We start from the raw sequence: 21,776 nt of genomic DNA, 5'->3' as shown, positions 1-21,776 counted from the left end.
ACGTTTCTCATTATTTTGCATTAGACCTAGCACCTACAATGATTGACATGGCAACGCTTTGATACGCTATGTTATGTTGCACACAAATATTTTGTGCTACTAATCAATTTATTGGTTTGCATATTTGCTATTGCCATCATTATGATAGAGAAGTATGTGGTTCATGTCTCCATTGATGTGGAATTGATGAGTACTTGTGGATTAGTCAATGACCTTCGAAACTAAAATATGAATTGCGTCTCTCGTGTAAGTTTCTCATTATTTTGCATTAGGTCTGATACCTACAATTATTGACGCGGCAACGCTTTGATACACTATGTTATCTTGCACACAAATATTTTGTGCAACTAATCAATTTATTGGTTTGCATATTTGCTATTGCCATCATTATCATAGAGAAGTATGTGGTTCAAGTCTCCATTGATGTGGAATTGATGAGTACTTGTGGGTTAGTCAATGACCTTCGACACTAAAATATGAATTGCGTCTCTCGTGTACGTTTCTCATTATTTTGCATTAGGCCTAGCACTTACAATTATTGACGTGGCAACGCTTTGATACGCTATGTTATGTTGTACACAAATATTTTGTGCTACTAATCAATTTATTGGTTTGCATATTTTCTATTACCATCATTATTATAGAGAAGTATGTGGTTCAAGTCACCATTGATGAGGAATTGATGAGTACTTGTGGATTAGTCAATGACCTTCGACACTAAAATATGAATTGCGTCTCTCGTGTAAGTTTCTCATTATTTTACATTAGGCCTAGCACCTACAAGTATTGACGCGGCAACGCTTTGATACACTATGTTATCTTGCACACAAATATTTTGTGCTACTAATCAATTTATTGGTTTGCATATTTGGTATTGCCATCATTATTATAGAGAAACATGTGTTTCAAGTCTCCATTGATGTGTAATTGATGAGTACTTTTGGGTTAGTCAATCACCTTCGAAACTAAAATAGGAATTGCGTCTCTCATGTAAGTTTCTCATTATTTTGCATTAGGCCTAGCACCTACAATTATTGACGTGGCAACGCTTTGATACACTATGTTATGTTGCACACAAATATTTTGTGCTACTAATCAATTTATTGGTTTGCATATTTGCTATTGCCATCATTATTATACGGAAGTATGTGGTTCAAGTCTCCATTGATGTGGAATTGATGCGTACTTGTGGATTACTCAATGACCTTCGACACTAAAATATGAATTGTGTCTCTCGTGTAAGTTTCTCATTATTATGCATTAGGCCTAGCACCTACAATTATTGACGTGGCAACGCTTTGATACACTATGTTATGTTGCACACAAATATTTTGTGCTACTAATCAATTTATTGGTTTGCATATTTGCTATTGCCATCATTATTATAGAGAAGTATGTGGTTCAAGTCACCATTGATGTGGAATTGATGAGTACTTGTGGATTAGTCAATGACCTTCGACACTAAAATATGAATTGCGTCTCTCGTGTAAGTTTCTCATTATTTTGCATTAGGCCTGGCACCTACAATTATTGATGCGGCAACGCTTTGATACACTATGTTATGTTGCACGCAAATATTTTGTGCTACTAATCAATTTATTGGTTTGCATATTTCCTATTGCCATCATTATCATAGAGAAGTATGTGGTTCAAGTCTCCATTCATGTGGAATTGATGCGTACTTGTGGATTAGTCAATGACCTTCGACATTAAAATATGAATTGCGTCTCTCGTGTAAGTTTCTCATTATTTTGCATTAGGCCTGGCACCTACAATTATTGACGCGGCAACGCTTTGATACACTATGGTATGCTGCACACAAATATTTTGTGCTACTAATCAATTTATTGGTTTGCATATTTCCTATTGCCATCATTATCATAGAGAAGTATGTGGTTCAAGTCTCCATTGATGCGGAATTGATGAGTACTTGTGGATTAGTCAATGACCTTCGACACTAAAATATGAATTGCGTCTCTCGTGTAAGTTTCTCATTATTTTGCATTAGGCCTAGCACCTACAATTATTGACGCGGCAACGCTTTGATACACTATGTTATCTTGCACACAAATATTTTGTGCTACTAATCAATTTATTGGTTTGCATATTTGCTATTGCCATCATTATGATAGAGAAATATGTGTTTCAAGTCTCCATTGATGTGGAATTGATGAGTACTTGTGGGTTAGACAATCACCTTCGAAACTAAAATATGAATTGCGTCTCTCATGTACGTTTCTCATTATTTTGCATTAGACCTAGCACCTACAATGATTGATGTGGCAACGCTTTGATACGCTATGTTATGTTGCACACAAATATTTTGTGCTACTAATCAATTGATTGGTTTGCATATTTGCTATTGCCATCATTATGATAGAGAAGTATGTGGTTCATGTCTCCATTGATGTGGAATTGATGAGTACTTGTGGATTAGTCAATGACCTTCGACACTAAAATATGAATTGCGTCTCTCGTGTACGTTTCTCATTATTTTGCATTAGGCCTAGCACTTACAATTATTGACGTGGCAACGCTTTGATACGCTATGTTATGTTGTACACAAATATTTTGTGCTACTAATCAATTTATTGGTTTGCATATTTTCTATTGCCATCATTATTATAGAGAAGTATGTGGTTCAAGTCACCATTGATGTGGAATTGATGAGTACTTGTGGATTAGTCAATGACCTTCGACACTAAAATATGAATTGCGTCTCTCGTGTAAGTTTCTCATTATTTTACATTAGGCCTAGCACCTACAAGTATTGACGCGGCAACGCTTTGATACACTATGTTATCTTGCACACAAATATTTTGTGCTACGAATCAATTTATTGGTTTGCATATTTGGTATTGCCATCATTATTATAGAGAAACATGTGTTTCAAGTCTCCATTGATGTGTAATTGATGAGTACTTTTGGGTTAGTCAATCACCTTCGAAACTAAAATATGAATTGCGTCTCTCATGTAAGTTTCTCATTATTTTGCATTAGACCTAGCACCTACAATTATTGACGTGGCAACGCTTTGATACACTATGTTATGTTGCACACAAATATTTTGTGCTACTAATCAATTTATTGGTTTGCATATTTGCTATTGCCATCATTATTATAGAGAAGTATGTGGTTCAAGTCACCATTGATGTGGAATTGATGGGTACTTGTGGATTAGTCAATGACCTTCGACACTAAAATATGAATTGCGTCTCTCGTGTAAGTTTCTCATTATTTTGCATTAGGCCTGGCACCTACAATTATTGATGCGGCAACGCTTTGATACACTATGTTATGTTGCACGCAAATATTTTGTGCTACTAATCAATTGATTGGTTTGCATATTTCCTATTGCCATCATTATCATAGAGAAGTATGTGGTTCAAGTCTCCATTCATGTGGAATTGATGCGTACTTGTGGATTAGTCAATGACCTTCGACACTAAAATATGAATTGCGTCTCTCGTGTAAGTTTCTCATTATTTTGCATTAGGCCTGGCACCTACAATTATTGACGCGGCAACGCTTTGATACACTATGTTATGTTGCACACAAATATTTTGTGCTACTAATCAATTTATTGGTCTGCATATTTCCTATTGCCATCATTATCATAGAGAAGTATGTGGTTCAAGTCTCCATTGATGCGGAATTGATGAGTACTTGTGGATTAGTCAACGACCTTCGACACTAAAATATGAATTGCGTCTCTCGTGTAAGTTTCTCATTATTTTGCATTAGGCCTGGCACCTACAATTATTGATGCGGCAACACTTTGATACACTATGTTATGTTGCACGCAAATATTTTGTGCTACTAATCAATTTATTGGTTTGCATATTTCCTATTGCCATCATTATCATAGAGAAGTATGTGGTTCAAGTCTCCATTCATGTGGAATTGATGCGTACTTGTGGATTAGTCAATGACCTTCGACATTAAAATATGAATTGCGTCTCTCGTGTAAGTTTCTCATTATTTTGCATTAGGCCTGGCACCTACAATTATTGACGCGGCAACGCTTTGATACACTATGGTATGTTGCACACAAATATTTTGTGCTACTAATCAATTTATTGGTCTGCATATTTCCTATTGCCATCATTATCATAGAGAAGTATGTGGTTCAAGTCTCCATTGATGCGGAATTGATGAGTACTTGTGGATTAGTCAATGACCTTCGACACTAAAATATGAATTGTGTCTCTCGTGTACGTTTCTCATTATTTTGCATTAGGCCTAGCACCTACAATTATTGACGCGGCAACGCTTTGATACACTATGTTATCTTGCACACAAATATTTTGTCATACTAATCAATTTATTGGTTTGCATATTTGCTATTGCCATCATTATTATACGGAAGTATGTGGTTCAAGTCTCCATTGATGTGGAATTGATGAGTACTTGTGGGTTAGTCAATCACCTTCGAAACTAAAATATGAATTGCGTCTCTCGTGTATGTTTCTCATTATTTTGCATTAGGCCTAGCACCTACAATTATTGACGTGGCAACGCTTTGATACGCTATGTTATGTTGCACACAAATATTTTGTGCTACTAATCAATTTATTGGTTTGCATATTTGCTATTGCCATCATTATTATACGGAAGTATGTGGTTCAAGTCTCCATTGATGTGGAATTGATGCGTACTTGTGGATTACTCAATGACCTTCGACACTAAAATATGAATTGTGTCTCTCGTGTAAGTTTCTCATTATTATGCATTAGGCCTAGCACCTACAATTATTGACGTGGCAACGCTTTGATACACTATGTTATGTTGCACACAAATATTTTGTGCTACTAATCAATTTATTGGTTTGCATATTTGCTATTGCCATCATTAGTATAGAGTAGTATGTGGTTCAAGTCACCATTGATGTGGAATTGATGAGTACTTGTGGATTAGTCAATGACCTTCGACACTAAAATATGAATTGCGTCTCTCGTGTAAGTTTCTCATTATTTTGCATTAGGCCTGGCACCTACAATTATTGATGCGGCAACGCTTTGATACACTATGTTATGTTGCACGCAAATATTTTGTGCTACTAATCAATTTATTGGTTTGCATATTTCCTATTGCCATCATTATCATAGAGAAGTATGTGGTTCAAGTCTCCATTCATGTGGAATTGATGCGTACTTGTGGATTAGTCAATGACCTTCGACATTAAAATATGAATTGCGTCTCTCGTGTAAGTTTCTCATTATTTTGCATTAGGCCTGGCACCTACAATTATTGACGCGGCAACGCTTTGATACCCTATGGTATGTTGCACACAAATATTTTGTGCTACTAATCAATTTATTGGTCTGCATATTTCCTATTGCCATCATTATCATAGAGAAGTATGTGGTTCAAGTCTCCATTGATGCGGAATTGATGAGTACTTGTGGATTAGTCAATGACCTTCGACACTAAAATATGAATTGCATCTCTCGTGTAAGTTTCTCATTATTTTGCATTAGGCCTAGCACCTACAATTATTGACGCGGCAATGCTTTGATACACTATGTTATCTTGCACACAAATATTTTGTCGTACTAATCAATTTATTGGTTTGCATATTTGCTATTGCCATCATTATGATAGAGAAATATGTGTTTCAAGTCTCCATTGATGTGGAATTGATGAGTACTTGTGGGTTAGACAATCACCTTCGAAACTAAAATATGAATTGCGTCTCTCATGTACGTTTCTCATTATTTTGCATTAGACCTAGCACCTACAATGATTGACGCGGCAACGCTTTGATACGCTATGTTATGTTGCACACAAATATTTTGTGCTACTAATCAATTTATTGGTTTGCATATTTGCTATTGCCATCATTATGATAGAGAAGTATGTGGTTCATGTCTCCATTGATGTGGAATTGATGAGTACTTGTGGATTAGTCAATGACCTTCGACACTAAAATATGAATTGCGTCTCTCGTGTAAGTTTCTCATTATTATGCATTAGGCCAAGCACCTACAATTATTGACGCGGCAACGCTTTGATACACTATGTTATCTTGCACACAAATATTTTGTGCTACTAATCAATTTATTGGTTTGCATATTTGCTATTGCCATCATTATTATTGAGAAATATGTGGTTCAAGTCTCCATTGATGTGGAATTGATGAGTCCTTGTGGGTTAGTCAATCACCTTCGACACTAAAATATGAATTGCGTTTCTCGTGTAAGTTTCTCATTATTATGCATTAGGCCTAGCACCTACAATTATTGACGCGGCAACGCTTTGATACACTATGTTATCTTGCACACAAATATTTTGTGCTACTAATCAATTTATTGGTTTGCATATTTGCTATTGCCATCATTATTATAGAGAAATATGTGTTTCAAGTCTCCATTGATGTGGAATTGATGAGTACTTGTGGGTTAGACAATCACCTTCGAAACTAAAATATGAATTGCGTCTCTCGTGTAAGTTTCTCATTATTTTGCATTAGGCCTGGCACCTACAATTATTGATGCGGCAACGCTTTGATACACTATGTTATGTTGCACACAAATATTTTGTGCTACTAATCAATTTATTGGTTTGCATATTTCCTATTGCCATCATTATCATAGAGAAGTATGTGGTTCAAGTCTCCATTCATGTGGAATTGATGCGTACTTGTGGATTAGTCAATGACCTTCGACATTAAAATATGAATTGCGTCTCTCGTGTAAGTTTCTCATTATTTTGCATTAGGCCTAGCACCTACAATTATTGACGTGGCAAGGCTTTGATACACTATGTTATGTTGCACACAAATATTTTGTGCTACTAATCAATTTATTGGTTTGCATATTTGCTATTGCCATCATTATTATAGAGAAGTATGTGGTTCAAGTCACCATTGATGTGGAATTGATGAGTACTTGTGGATTAGTCAATGACCTTCGACACTAAAATATGAATTGCGTCTCTCGTGTAAGTTTCTCATTATTTTGCATTAGGCCTAGCACCTACAATTATTGATGCGGCAACGCTTTGATACACTATGTTATGTTGCAAGCAAATATTTTGTGCTACTAATCAATTTATTGGTTTGCATATTTCCTATTGCCATCATTATCATAGAGAAGTATGTGGTTCAAGTCTCCATTCATGTGGAATTGATGCGTACTTGTGGATTAGTCAATGACCTTCGACACTAAAATATGAATTGCGTCTCTCGTATAACTTTCTCATTATTTTACATTAGGCCTAGCACCTACAATTATTGACGCGGCAACGCTTTGATACACTATGTTATGTTGCACACAAATATTTTGTGCTACTAATCAATTTATTGGTTTGCATATTTGCTATTGCCATCATTATCATAGAGAAGTATGTGGTTCAAGTCACCATTGATGCGGAATTGATGAGTACTTGTGGATTAGTCAATGACCTTCGACACTAAAATATGAATTGCGTCTCTCATGTAAGTTTCTCATTATTCTGCATTAGGCCTAGGACCTACAATTATTGACGTGGCAACGCTTTGATACACTATGTTATGTTGCACACAAATATTTTGTGCTACTAATCAATTTATTGGTTTGCATATTTGCTATTGCCATCATTATTATAGAGAAGTATGTGGTTCAAGTCACCATTGATGTGGAATTGATGAGTACTTGTGGATTAGTCAATGACCTTCGAAACTAAAATATGCATTGCATCTCTCATGTAAGTTTCTCATTATTTTGCATTAGTCCTGGCACCTACAATTATTGATGCGGCAACGCGTTGATACACTATGTTATATTGCACGCAAATATTTTGTGCTACTAATCAATTTATTGGTTTGCATATTTCCTATTGCCATCATTATCATAGAGAAGTATGTGGTTCAAGTCTCCATTCATGTGGAATTGATGCGTACTTGTGGATTAGTCAATGACCTTCGACACTAAAATATGAATTGCGTCTCTCGTGTAAGTTTCTCATTATTTTACATTAGGCCTAGCACCTACAATTATTGACGCGGCAACGCTTTGATACACTATGTTATGTTGCACACAAATATTTTGTGCTACTAATCAATTTATTGGTTTACATATTTGCTATTGCCATCATTATCATAGAGAAGTATGTGGTTCAAGTCACCATTGATGCGGAATTGATGAGTACTTGTGGATTAGTCAATGACCTTCGACACTAAAATATGAATTGCGTCTCTCGTGTAAGTTTCTCATTATTTTGCATTAGTCCTGGCACCTACAATTATTGACGCGGCAACGCTTTGATACACTATGTTATGTTGCACGCAAATATTTCGTGCTACTAATCAATTTATTGGTTTGCATATTTCCTATTGCCATCATTATCATAGAGAAGTATGTGGTTCAAGTCTCCATTCATGTGGAATTGATGCGTACTTGTGGATTAGTCAATGACCTTCGACACTAAAATATGAATTGCGTCTCTCGTGTAAGTTTCTCATTATTATGCATTAGGCCTAGCACCTACAATTATTGACGCGGCAACGCTTTGATACACTATGTTATCTTGCACACAAATATTTTGTGGTACTAATCAATTTATTGGTTTGCATATTTGCTATTGCCATCATTATTATAGAGAAATATGTGTTTCAAGTCTCCATTGATGTGTAATTGATGAGTACTTGTGGGTTAGTCAATCACCTTCGAAACTAAAATATGAATTGCGTCTCTCATGTAAGTTTCTCATTATTTTGCATTAGCCCTAGCACCTACAATTATTGGCGGGGCAACGCTTTGATACACTATGTTATGTTGCACACAAATATTTTGTGCTACTAATCAATTTATTGGTTTGCATATTTGCTATTGCCATCATTATTATAGAGAAGTATGTGGTTCAAGTCACCATTGATGTGGAATTGATGAGTACTTGTGGATTAGTCAATGACCTTCGACACTAAAATATGAATTGCGTCTCTCGTGTAAGTTTCTCATTATTTTGCATTAGGCCTGGCACCTACAATTATTGATGCGGCAACGCTTTGATACACTATGTTATGTTGTACACAAATATTTTATGTTGTGCTACTAATCAATTTATTGGTTTGCATATTTGCTATTGCCATCATTATGATAGAGAAGTATGTGGTTCATGTCTCCATTGATGTGGAATTGATGAGTACTTCTGGATTAGTCAATGACCTTCGAAACTAAAATATGAATTGCGTCTCTCGTGTAAGTTTCTCATTATTTTGCATTAGGCCTGATACCTACAATTATTGACGCGGCTACGCTTTGATACATTATGTTATGTTGCACACAAATATTTTGTGCTACTAATCAATTTATTGGTTTGCATATTTGCTATTGCCATCATTATCATAGAGAAGTATGTGGTTCAAGTCTCCATTGATGTGGAATTGATGAGTACTTGTGGATTAGTCAATGACCTTCGAAACTAAAATATGAATTGCGTCTCTCGTGTAAGTTTCTCATTATTTGGCATTAGGCCTAGCATCTACAATTATTGAGGTGGCAACGCTTTGATACACTATGTTATGTTGCACACAAATATTTTGTGCTACTCATCAATTTATTGGTTTGCATATTTGCTATTGCCATCATTATTATAGAGAAGTATGTGGTTCATGTCTCCATTGATGTGGAATTGATGAGTACTTGTGGATTAGTCAATGACCTTCGACACTAAAATATGAATTGCATCTCTCGTGTAAGTTTCTCATTATTCTGCATTAGGCCTAGCACCCACAATTATTGACGCGGCAACGCTTTCATACACTATGTTATGTTGTACACAAATATTTTGTGCTACTAATCAATTTATTGGTTTGCATATTTGCTAGTGCCATCATTATCATAGAGAAGTATGTGGTTCAAGTCTCCATTGATGTGGAATTGATGAGTACTTCTGGATTAGTCAATGACCTTCGAAACTAAAATATGAATTGCGTCTCTCGTGTAAGTTTCTCATTATTTTGCATTAGGCCTAGCACCTACAATTATGGATGCGGCAACGCTTTGATACACTATGTTATGTTGCACACTAATATTTTGTGCTACTAATCAATTTATTGGTTTGCATATTTGCTATTGCCATCATTATCATAGAGAAGTATGTGGTTCATGTCTCCGTTGATGTGGAATTGATGAGTACTTGTGGATTACTCAATGACCTTCGACACTAAAATATGAATTGCGTCTCTCGTGTAAGTTTCTCATTATTTTGCATTAGGCCTAGCACCTACAATTATTACGTGGCAACGCTTTGATACACTATGTTATGTTGCACACAAATATTTTGTGCTACTAATCAATTTATTGGTTTGCATATTTGCTATTGCCATCATTATTATAGAGAAACATGTGTTTCAAGTCTCCATTGATGTGTAATTGATGAGTACTTGTGGGTTAGTCAATGACCTTCGAAACTAAAATATGAATTGCGTCTCTCGTGTAAGTTTCTCATTATTTTGCATTAGGCCTAGCACCTACAATTATTGACGTGGCAACGCTTTGATGTACTAATCAATTTATTGGTTTGTAGTATGGAGACTTTAGTTTGTATTGAAATAAAGAAGCGGTCATAGTAGCAATTATTGGAGATTGAAAGGTATATCTTAGCGAGTTTGGATTTGCTCAGCTTGTGGAGCTTCTCGAATTGCCGAATTTGAACTGTTGGATTTATTTAACTAAAATTTGGCATCTCTGGTGATCATGATGAGAAAGCAAACAAGACGGACCTTAGCGAGATTTCCATAACTGCCTTATTTTCATAACTGCCTTATTTTGACATGTTGGCTTTACTTAATCAGAAAAGGCCGTGCACGGTCTGGTAAAAGAAGAAGAAAAGTGTTCCAACTTCCAATTAGAAAAGGCCGTGCACGGTCTGGTTTTAAGCCTTTAAGGAGAGGTAGTGAGTGGGTGGTTACTAGTCCGAAGCGCGCGCTCTCTGTCTCTCTCTTTCTTCCAAGTTCTGTCTTCTCCGAAGCGCGCGCTCTCTGTCTCTGTCTCTCAAGTCTCTCTCTTTCTTCTGTCTTCTCTGAAGCGCTCTCTCTCGTCGATGGAACTGAACATCGACACTGAGGGTGGTCGCAGCATCTGCGGCTGCCAGCTGCTATTACACGATGCACATGGCAACGGTGAGTAAGAGGCTGGTTCTAATTGTTCCGCCATGGGGTTCCTTCATCTCAGCGCTGTCTCCTTCGGCTTGCTGGCGGCTGTCAAGCTGAAGGTCTTCGACGTCCTCGCCGAGCATCACCCTCGCCAGCAGCTCTCCGCATCGCAAATCCTCTCTCACATCTCACCCTCTACCGCCGCCGCAACCTCCTGCTCTTCTCTGGACCGCCTCCTCCGTCTGCTCGCCTCCCACTCCCTCCTCACCTCCTCCGTCTCCCTCGTCGACTCCCCCACAACCTTAGTATATGGCCTCACCCCTTCTTTGAAACCCATGGCCACGACCTTTTCACATATGCTCCCGATCACCCTGATTTCCACCAGCTCTTAAACTCTGCTATGATTAACCACTCCGAGCTACTCATGCGGTCCCTGCTTCGTGTGTACCACGGCTTCGACGGGCTCACCAGCATTGTGGATGTTGGCGGAGGTTTTGGGGCTTGCGTCAATGCAATTGTCGAAAAGTATCCTCGCATCAAAGGCATCAACTTTGATCAACCGCACGTCATACAAGGCGCACCTACATATCAAGGTCCAACAAGCCACTCTCTAGGAGTAACACCACTGAGCCACTTGTGCTTCTATTTCAAACTAGTAGTATCATGCTAGTTTCATACAATGTGTCAGTTGCTTGTGTTGCTGTTTTCCCTTCGTTATGCTAGACCGAGTATATGTATGATTGTAGCAACTCACGACATGTCCATTTTGCTTCAACTCTAAACCTAACGGGTTCCACTTTCATTTTAGCTAGCATGGAACATGTACCTAGAGACATGTTTGATACCATCCCACAAGCAGATGCTATTTTTATGAAGGTATGCTATCACACTTTAGCTCTATGAGAATGATTTTCCGTGCTTTCAAGGATAAAAACTAACCTCTAGACATACTATGCACAATTGTAGTGGATTCTACATGATTGGAGTGATGAAGATTGTATCAAGATCTTGAGAAATTGTTATTTTGCCCTTCCAGCCAGTGGGAAAGTGATAGTAGTGGATGTGATCTTGCCAAACACACTTGACACTCATGTTAACAGTCGTCTTGGTTATAGTTAGGACCAATTGATGTTTTTATGCACTCGAGGAGGTCGAGAGCGCACCGAGACAGAGCTAAGGGAGCTTGCGCGTCTTGCAGGGTTTTTAAATGTCCAAGTCATTTGCAAAGTCAATGAGTTTAGTGTGATGGAGATGTATAAAGACGTACAGTATAGTTGCAAACCAATCGAGTGAGTTATCTACTTCTTATGTTGGGGCTCCTTAACACTCCCTCGTATATCTCTAGACTTTAGTTTGATATTCTAAAAGGGATCTAGCTTGAATATTCCAACTTGAGAAAATTCCTCAGGCGCATCCTTTCAAATGTCTCAACTATATGTTTTGTTAAGAAAGGTGTTAGTTTATTAGGCTACTCATCTTCACGCGTGATATTTACGCCTGAGAAGTTCTATCCTACATGCAAGTAATGTTATACTTATAAACATTTCAATTCTACTATTTTCTTAATAATGAAAAAGCTCATGATTTATGGAGAAAAATGTGGCTATTGTTGAGATAATTCATTGTGCTTTTTCTTGAGGGCATTGAACTTTGTCAATTCTACAAATATTATGGTAAAGGGTTATAATAACATTTATGTCATTTCTTAATCTTGATAAGTATTCTAAGGATCTCCATAAAATATGTGTGTGCGAGTAATTTTTCAAGAAACAACAACTTTTCTCAACTCAAATCCCTTCAAAAATTTATAGTCAACGTTTGGTGGACCATTTCGAAGATGAGTGTGGTCTAGCCTTCAACTCCATAATCTCCATTCCTTTATGCCAAATCTAGATTGTCTCATCGCCAAATCCAACAAGACTTTGCAAAACTCCAATCATGATCCAAAAAGGAGCAACATCATGTGCAAAAGGCAACATAAATTGCACTACTAGAAAGCATGCAACATGGACATCAAAGAAACTCCAAGTGATATTGTACTTAGCAAAAGTGATGACTTGTAAAGAGACGATTTAAATGTTTTATTGGCCTACTACCTTTCAAATTGTAAATATGTAGAACAAATGTCTCGTTTTTCTCTTTAAATTATTTTGGATGGGCAATTGATTACCTCTCTACATGTTCCATGTTCCATTTATCACAAGGGGATTAATATGTAAATTAGTTTCCTTACATTATGGTTAGGTAAGTTAAGCTTGAAATCTCTATAAAGATTTGGCATGCTCCTTATTTTAGATCATTGTTCTTAAATTAGGAGAAATATATATCACATACATTTTACCATCTAAGTTGTCATGCTAATTCGATTCTTGCGAGCTGAAAGGGAGCAAGTGTAGCTAGCATTATTGGTGATATCATGGAGTAAAAAATATTGATTTATACTTTTCTCAATGAGATTTGTATCATGTTTAGCCAAAGTCTAGGCCATTGTTTTCACATGTGGTCTTTTTAATTTTTCTCAAGTGCATTTAGTTTGGTATTTATGATAAACAATCTATTTCTTTTGTGAAAACTAAATGTGGAAAAAGTATGTTAATCACCACATAGTCATCACAACATGATGCACAAATCAATGTAAATTGCCATTGTAGTGATGATTGTAAGCTTTAGACTCATCTTTCTTTGACCTCTATATGTGTGTGTGTGTGTGTGTGTGTGTGTGCAAATAAGATTTATGAAGGTGAAAAGTCATCATAGAAGCACCAGGTTTTGGGTTATGATGTATTAATTAAATTTGATAGCTTTAGTGGTTGGTTTTCTTTTTGTCATGTTATGTCACTACAATATATAGATCCCACAGTGATGTTCAAAGCAAGGTAATTATTAATGTAGAAAATTACCCCCATCATCACTATAAACAATGATATATGTGCCTCTATAGATCCATTGCTATTTGCGCCATTATTTATATCACTATATATAGCAACACTTCACAATGTAGATATCGACAATTATAGAAGAGTATTTTGCAATACAAATAGTGATGGTTGTAGGTTATTTTATGTTGCAAATAGTGATGGTCACAGAATTGTTTTTTTCTTTGGATTGTAGGGCATACAACTCTAGCACCCTTCTAGCTATATTGGCTAAATAATGTTCCATGATTCAAACATATGATGACCAAGCTACATGAGTCCTCGCCTAGTAGGAGGTCCTGGTCCAATTGTCCTAAGTTAGGTAGGTAGCAGACCACCACTAGGATGATCTCTTTGATAGAATTTTTAGCCAGTCCTTGTTCGAGCAATTGGTTAGAGACTTGCTTTGGATTTCTATCAGATTATGCTGGACCTATCCCTTGTGGATTTTCATGCCTTGATTTTTTCAGGGAATAGAATGAGAGTTGTGGACTATTTTGTTGTGTATTTTTGTATTAACTTGATGCTGTTTGTGGTTATGCATGTGTAGATCTATTCATGGGATTCAATGGACTGAGTCGCCCTATCTTGTGGTCGCTAATGAGAGCTGGATTTTAGGAGTCGATTTTGAGCCATGCTTGAAGCATTTGAGGCTATTTTAGAGAGCAAGAAGTGCACGGGAAGTGCCAATTCATGAAAAACCAAACAGTGGTGGATAATCAAGCTTGAGTTTTCCTAGATGCATTTTGACGTTAGGAATCCAACGCAAGTCTTGGTTTGTCGATCGGAGGTCGTTTGAACCCCATTGAATCCCGGCAAGGTTTGGCGTAAAAAAACAGCTACTAGATTTGAGAGCCAAAAAGTGTGCAATGAAGGCCAAGATGATGGATTTTGATGGTTGAAGCTAGTTGTCCAGACGGATCTTGAATACGAGTCGATTCACCCATCCAAAATCAAAATATCCACTTGTAGGACAATGTGAACACAAAAGGTTGAACCGATTATTTGAATGATTTAAACCTTAGGCTTATTAAAAGAAGCTTAAACCAATAAAAATTTGATGAGAGGGGGGATGCAAATTTTTTTTGGGCCCTCTCAAAATTTGATAGATGTCTCTCCGATTCACATCTGTTTAGAGAGAGAGAGAGAGAGAGAGAGGGAGGGAGATTCTTGATCAGGGCAAAGAGAGGAACAAGATGATTGTGATTTTGCTAATTTTTATGGAGGATTTCAAAATCTGGCTTTCCAGTATTTCTCGCTCGTCTCTCCTCTCGTCTTTGCAATTGTTCATATGCATCAATTCAAGAGAGAAGGGGAGGGTTGTGATAAAGAATCCAGACTAAATGATGATGTTGGAGCAATGGAGGACGTAGATTGGGCTTAGAGAGTGCATCAACGGCAAAGAAGAAGTGTCAACGGCCTCCCGTCTATGAGGTACAAGCCTCCGAATCACGACTTCTATGCGTAAGTGAGTGGTTCTTTTGTTTTATGAAAAATGATTGAAAAAAGTGCTTGATTTTGTTTGTTATTGATTTTCCATGTTGCATTTTCTCCAAAATATGAAAGAAAACCAGAAAATATGATGATATAATAATTTTTCACAAAACACGCAAAACCCACAAGTCATAGTTTTGATAAAAATAATTCCTACCACAAGCAAAGTAGAAATCATGCTTACCTTTATTCATGTGGATATATATGTCATAATTCTCAGGTTATCACATGGGCAAAGATGCCAAATTTTGTGGTTTGCTAGCATGTCGTAAATCTCCTAAGATCATTTTCCACAAGGCATGCATCCGGTGTTGTTTAGATGTTCATTTGATCGATGATGTCATCATGATAAGGAGATACTATAAATACAGAGATATATCATGAAATGAATCATTTTTCAAGGCAATTCATTTTGAGCAATGTAAGATATAGCAATTTACATTTTGGTCATAGGTAGAATTGGTAGGCAATATGACTTAAGATCTTCACGAAAGGCTTTACATCATGGTGAACCTTTTTGATAACTTGCATATGTTTTACATAGCTCAATTTAGGAAAGGGTATGATGTTTAACCAATTTAATGTTTGCTATATGTCTTTTGTGTTTAGGAAATTATGATTCTTTGTATGGTTAAATAGTTAAATAACAATACATAGTTCTCATGATGACTCACATGGATGAATCAAATCTTAGTGTTAGTTTCTCAATATGATAACATAGTAGAAGCTTCATGTTGAGATTCTTTTGGATTCTAATATTCTCTCCAATAAACCACTTTTACAAATTTATTTTTGTTATTAGTAACCATGATAAGTATAATTCACATTGAGCTAACAAGTAAATCGAGGACATTCCTATGGGGACTATAAGGTGCTCATTTCTCTCTAGTACTATTTTCTCTTCATTTGAAAACATTGATATATTGTGTAGAATATGGGTTGGCTACATAACAAACTATCACACTACAAACAAGATTCAATGTATTATACATTCATAAAAAACAAGTAATACCTAGGTGAGAAGTCTTTTCTTCTAGAGCTTTCCTTTGTACGAGATATTTAAACCTTTTCTTTTACCAATGCTTATTGAAAAGGGAAAGAAGAAAAAGGATGACATGGGCATCAATTTGGTCAACTTTGTTAGAATATCAAGCTCATTTAGTGTGTGTTGACCGACATGAGCTGGACACAGCTAGTCTAGCCATAGTAGTTAGATACATTAAATAAGTCGGTGCCTTTGGTGTGAATGGTCTTATGACCGTAGGTTGTATCTTTCACTATTCAGTGTGGTTTGAATATAGTGTGTGTGAGAGGAAGCTTGTTGCTTCACTCTGCCTTTCATCACTCTGCCTCTTTGAATCTGAACATGGTATCAGAGCCATGAATGGGCTCACTGGTGGAATGCACTCAATAAGAAGACTTGAAGAGTGAACTGAAGAGCTGAAAAAAGAAGAGGACTGACTGCCATCTCCATCAAAGGTCACACTAGAGGTATGTACAGTGAAGCATTGGAGTCTTCTGGCTTGAAGAAGGGTTGTTGCTTGCTGAGAGGTCCTCCAAGGACTGATTGAGCATCAGTGAGTGTATCATTGTCATGGTAATGAGCAAGATGTGCAGCAGCACAGATCTGCCCAGCCTGCGTGTTTGCGCCTGCTGAAGGCATGGCTTCTGCTGAAGCAAAATTGACATGAGCACTGTACAAGAGGTCATCAAATGCTAGTGAGCAGACACTGGAAGGTAGTTCAGGGTTACAAGAAGTCATTGCTTGTGTTGGAGTTCTCTTATGAGCTAAAATCAGAGTACACAGACCTGGAACAGAAGGCTGAACTGCTGTATACAGTGTATATACAGCATATGCAATACTTTGGAAGAGCCTTGAAGCTCTCTGACATGCTTTATGGACCTCACTAGAGCCTAGGAGCATTCTAGAAGACATAAGTATCAGTTCTCAGGACTTTGAGCTGAAGTTCCTTGAAGAAAATACTCAGATTTGGAAGTGTAAACAAGCTGGAAACTTGTCTCAGAACAGTGGGCAGCAAGCATTAGCTTTCACTGAAGCACTACTTGACACTTGGCTGGGAAGATTGCATTGCAGACAATACAAGTCAAGAAGTTATATGTACTTGATGTGAAGTACTTGAGCTAAATTTTCTCAGTAAAATATTCAGATCTGAGAACTGTTCACTGCTGAAAACTGTCATGTACTGTCAGTACTAAGCATTAGATACTACTAATGCAATACAGGTCATTTCTAGAGCTCTATCACCTATGAGAGCTGTCACATACATGCTGGATGTATGGAGGCTTGAAACATTCAATGAGTATCATTGAAAACTAAAGTCTAGAGCTGAAGTGAATGCAGACATATTGTCTTGGTCAAGTACAAATGGTTCATGAGGTCTTATGCTTTGGTCAGTGAAAATAGGTTGTCTATGTATACCTAGATGCTCATGTATTGACCTCACCATTACGAAGTAAATGTATGACATGATCGGGAGATAATTTGGGGCTGATTGGAACTTGATATGCTGAACTTTGGTTGATTGTAACCTGCAATTGAATTTGTTGGCACTTGTATGTGCTGGTTATGCACTGTTCTGTGTCTCTATGCTTATGTCTGAAGTGGCATATGTACCAGCAGTCAACTAAGCAGTTTTGGAATATGCATTACGTGTATCCAGTGGGAGTTTGACTTTGGAAAGGCTGCTGTAATTGCAGTTTATAGGTTTGGATTGCATGCTTTTGGAATCTGGCAGTGGATCTGCAGGAGTTAAATCTGAACCGAACATCAGACATATGTATTGGCAATTGTCTTTATGAGTTGGATCAACCGATTGGGACGTTGTTTGGGCTGATATTTGACTGAAATTTACTGGTTTTTTTCCTGCAATTAATTGCAGAAAACTGTCATAAACAGTTCCGGGCTGAAGTTGAACTGTTAAGAAAATCTTGGTTTGCAGGTAGTCAGGCAAGGTCTGCAACATGGCAAATGCTGATAGAACTGATAATGTAACCCAGATTGTGGGAGAAAAGCTTGATAGAAACAATTATGCAATATGGAAGTTCCGCATGGAGAACTTTCTGATAGGCAAAGGATACTGGGACTTAGTGACAGGTGTTGAGGCTGAACCTGAAGTTCCAGATAGGAATCCTACAGCTGATCAAAGACGAGCACATCGAGCTTGGACGGAAAGAGCTCGCAGAGTTTTACATTGGCTATCATTATGTATCTCGGATGCTATGGTGATGCAGATCATGAACTGTAAATCCCCAGCAGATGCATGGAACATATTGGTCAGGTACTATGGCACAACTACGAGTGCCAGGAAGATACAACTGAAGCAAAAATTCAACAACATAGAGAGGAGGAACAGATCCATACAGGACTATGTCACGGAAATTAAAACCTTAGCAGATCAGCTCGCATCTGTTGGCTCACAGGTAGAAGATGAGGATATGGTTGCAGTGACCTTAAATGGCTTGGGTCTGGAGTATAAGTCTTTTGACACTTCAGTATCTGTGCGGGCTGAGATGCCTGATTTTAATGAGCTGGTTACATTATTGATTCATGAAGAGGTGAAGCTTGGCTTAGCTACAGGGTCAAGCAACTCTAAGAATAAGGATGCAGTTTTTTATTCGAATCAGCGTGGTCGTGGTAGCCGTGGTAGAGGCTATGGATCTGGCAGAGGAGGCCAGCAGAATGCATCCTATAGTAATAGCAATCAGCAGTCATCAAATGCAAGAGGTAGTGGCAACTTTCGAGGCAGGGGGAGATCGAACTCCCGTGGCAGAGGCTCATGGCAGCAGCAGCGTCAGTCAGACAATCCAAATAAGGACAAGGATTGTCACTACTGCGAAAAGTATGGGCATATTGCAAAGGATTGCTGGAAGAAGCAGGGAAATCAGAAGGGCAAGCAGCATGGACATTATGCTACGTCCAGTCAGGCAGATGACTCTGGTGATAGACTGTTTGCCATGCAATATGTCAAAGATAAGGCTGCTCAAAAATCATCTGATGATGTAGTGTGGTACATTGACTCGGGGGCGTCGAATCACATGATCCCTCATGGTGATTGGTTCACGGATATGGTGGCTGAAAAGCATGGCTATGTATGCACAGGTGATGACATGCAACATAGCATTGAGCATAAAGGCAAAGTGCCTCTGGTTGTACATGATGGCAGGAAGAAGAATCTTCATGATGTTTTGCATGTTCCTTCGATTACGAAGAACCTACTGTCTGTGGGTCAAATGACAGAGCAGAACTTGCAGGTTCGCTTCAATAAGCATGGCTGCTTTATTGAAGAGTTTGGCAATGGATGCAAGTTGATCGCGAAAGGCCACAGAAATGGAAGAATGTTCACTCTTGATGCTACAATGCCAGAGCTGAATTCCGCTGTGTTTGCTCAGGGTTCTGGCACTATCAGGGACTTAGAGATTTGGCACAAGAGAGTGGGGCATGTCAATTTGCAGAGGCTGCAGACCATGCAGAAGAAGCAGCTGGTAACAGGGCTACCTAGATTGCAATATTCAGATATTGGTCATGTCTGCGAGGCTTGCCAGTTTGGTAAGCAGTCACGATTGCCGTTTGTCAGGCATGTAAGACAGAGTACACGACCACTGCAGTTAATGCACTCTGATGTTTGGGGACCAGCTCATAATGCATCTATGGGGGGTTCCAGATACTATGTATCCTTCATTGATGACTACAGTCGATATACCTGGCTTTACATATTGAAAACAAAAGATGAGGTCTTTGCTGTTTTTCAGAAATTTAAGGCACAGGTTGAGAAGGAATTTGAGTGTTACATCTCTTGCTTGAGATCTGATAGCGGTGGGGAGTATGTCTCCAATGAATTTGCTGATTTTTTGGCTGAAAATGGCATTCGTAGGCAGCTAACCTGTAGCTACACTCCGTAGCAAAACGGAGTAGCTGAAAGGAAGAACAGGGTTCTAATGGAAGCTGCCAGGGCCATGATGAATGAGAAGCATATGCCGCTTTACTATTGGGCAGAGGCTGTTGTGACAGCCGCATATATTCTAAACAGGACTCCCACTGCCGGCATTCATGACATGACACCGTTTGAGAGGCTCTATGGCTATAAGCCGGATGTAAGACACATGAAGGTCTTTGGCTGCCTTGCTTATGTGCACATTCCAGATGAGAAAAGGAAAAAGTTGGATCCCAAAGCGCATAAGAGTGTGTTCATTGGATACTCGCAGGAGAAGAAGGCATACAAATGTTATGATCCCTCTACCAGGGAGACTTTGGTAAGCAGGGATGTCATCTTTGATGAGCTGGGCTCTTGGTATGTCTCACCAGTTGCAGTGCCATCCGATTTGCCTTCCGCTCATGTCTCTACAGTTGATATGCAGCAGAGCATTGCTATGACAGGACCTATCAGTCAGACAGTATCCCCATGGACAGGGAGATTGAGGAGCTCACCGTCCACTGACACGGGTATGTCAGTGAGGGGGAGACATGATGTCTTGGACAGCAAAGGAAAAGAGAAAGTTAGTGAGGATGGTATGATGACACCTGGCAGAATGACTTCGGGCTATGAGTCTAGTGATACTTTAGACAGCGAACTTGGTATTCCGACTGTCTATACGCCTGGCACGAGGCAGAACAGGTACATTCCGCCTCATGAGAGAGGTGAATCGAGTAGTGCACCACAGCCTAGACGATCGCAGAGGGTCAGATACCCTGTTGACAGGTTGACGTACTCTGGTTATTCTGCAAAGAATTATGCATACATGACAAAAGTGATGGAGATCAAAGAACCAGGTACTTATGCTGAAGCAGCAAAGGATGAAAACTGGTGTATGGCTATGGACGAAGAGATGAAAGCCTTGGCTGAAAATCAGACTTGGGATTTGGTACCACTGCCTGAAGGAAAAAAGCCTGTTGGCTGCAAATGGGTTTATAAAATCAAATGTAAGTCTGATGGCAGTGTAGAAAGGTACAAAGCAAGGCTGGTCGCTAAAGGATATGCTCAGCAGTATGGCTTGGATTATGATAAAACATTCAGCCCGGTTGCAAAAATGGCAACCATACGAACTGTTATTGCCTTGGCTGCTGCAAAAGGCTGGAAATTGCAGCAGATGGATGTTAAGAATGCATTCCTCAATGGTGATTTAATAGAGGATGTATACATGGTTCAGCCGGAAGGGTATGAGTACCCTGATTTTCAGCATTATGTGTGCAGGCTGAAAAAGGCACTGTATGGGCTGAAGCAGGCTCCGAGAGCCTGGCATGCTAGGATCAGCAGTTACTTGCAGAGTCTTGG

The 21,776-nt window shown here is 38.4% G+C and overlaps 1 protein-coding gene across 1 annotated transcript; it reads left to right on the top strand.

The window, feature by feature from the left end:
• The first annotated feature begins 11,422 nt into the window (after nt 1-11,422).
• LOC148039541 (caffeic acid 3-O-methyltransferase-like) lies at nt 11,423-12,487 on the top strand. Its single transcript, XM_087665186.1, has 3 exons — nt 11,423-11,670; nt 11,886-11,953; nt 12,044-12,487. Exons 1-3 carry the CDS (start codon nt 11,478-11,480, stop codon nt 12,194-12,196), a joined length of 414 nt encoding a protein of 137 aa, XP_087521312.1. The 5' UTR covers nt 11,423-11,477; the 3' UTR covers nt 12,197-12,487.
• The last annotated feature ends 9,289 nt before the right edge of the window (nt 12,488-21,776 follow it).

Source organism: Lygodium microphyllum, chromosome 2, assembly GCF_053477565.2.
Source record: "Lygodium microphyllum isolate KBCC chromosome 2, Lygodium_microphyllum_v1.1.10, whole genome shotgun sequence".
Lineage (NCBI taxonomy): Eukaryota > Viridiplantae > Streptophyta > Polypodiopsida > Schizaeales > Lygodiaceae > Lygodium > Lygodium microphyllum.
Note: the sequence above shows the minus strand (reverse complement) of the source record. Positions and strands in the feature narration are given on the sequence as shown.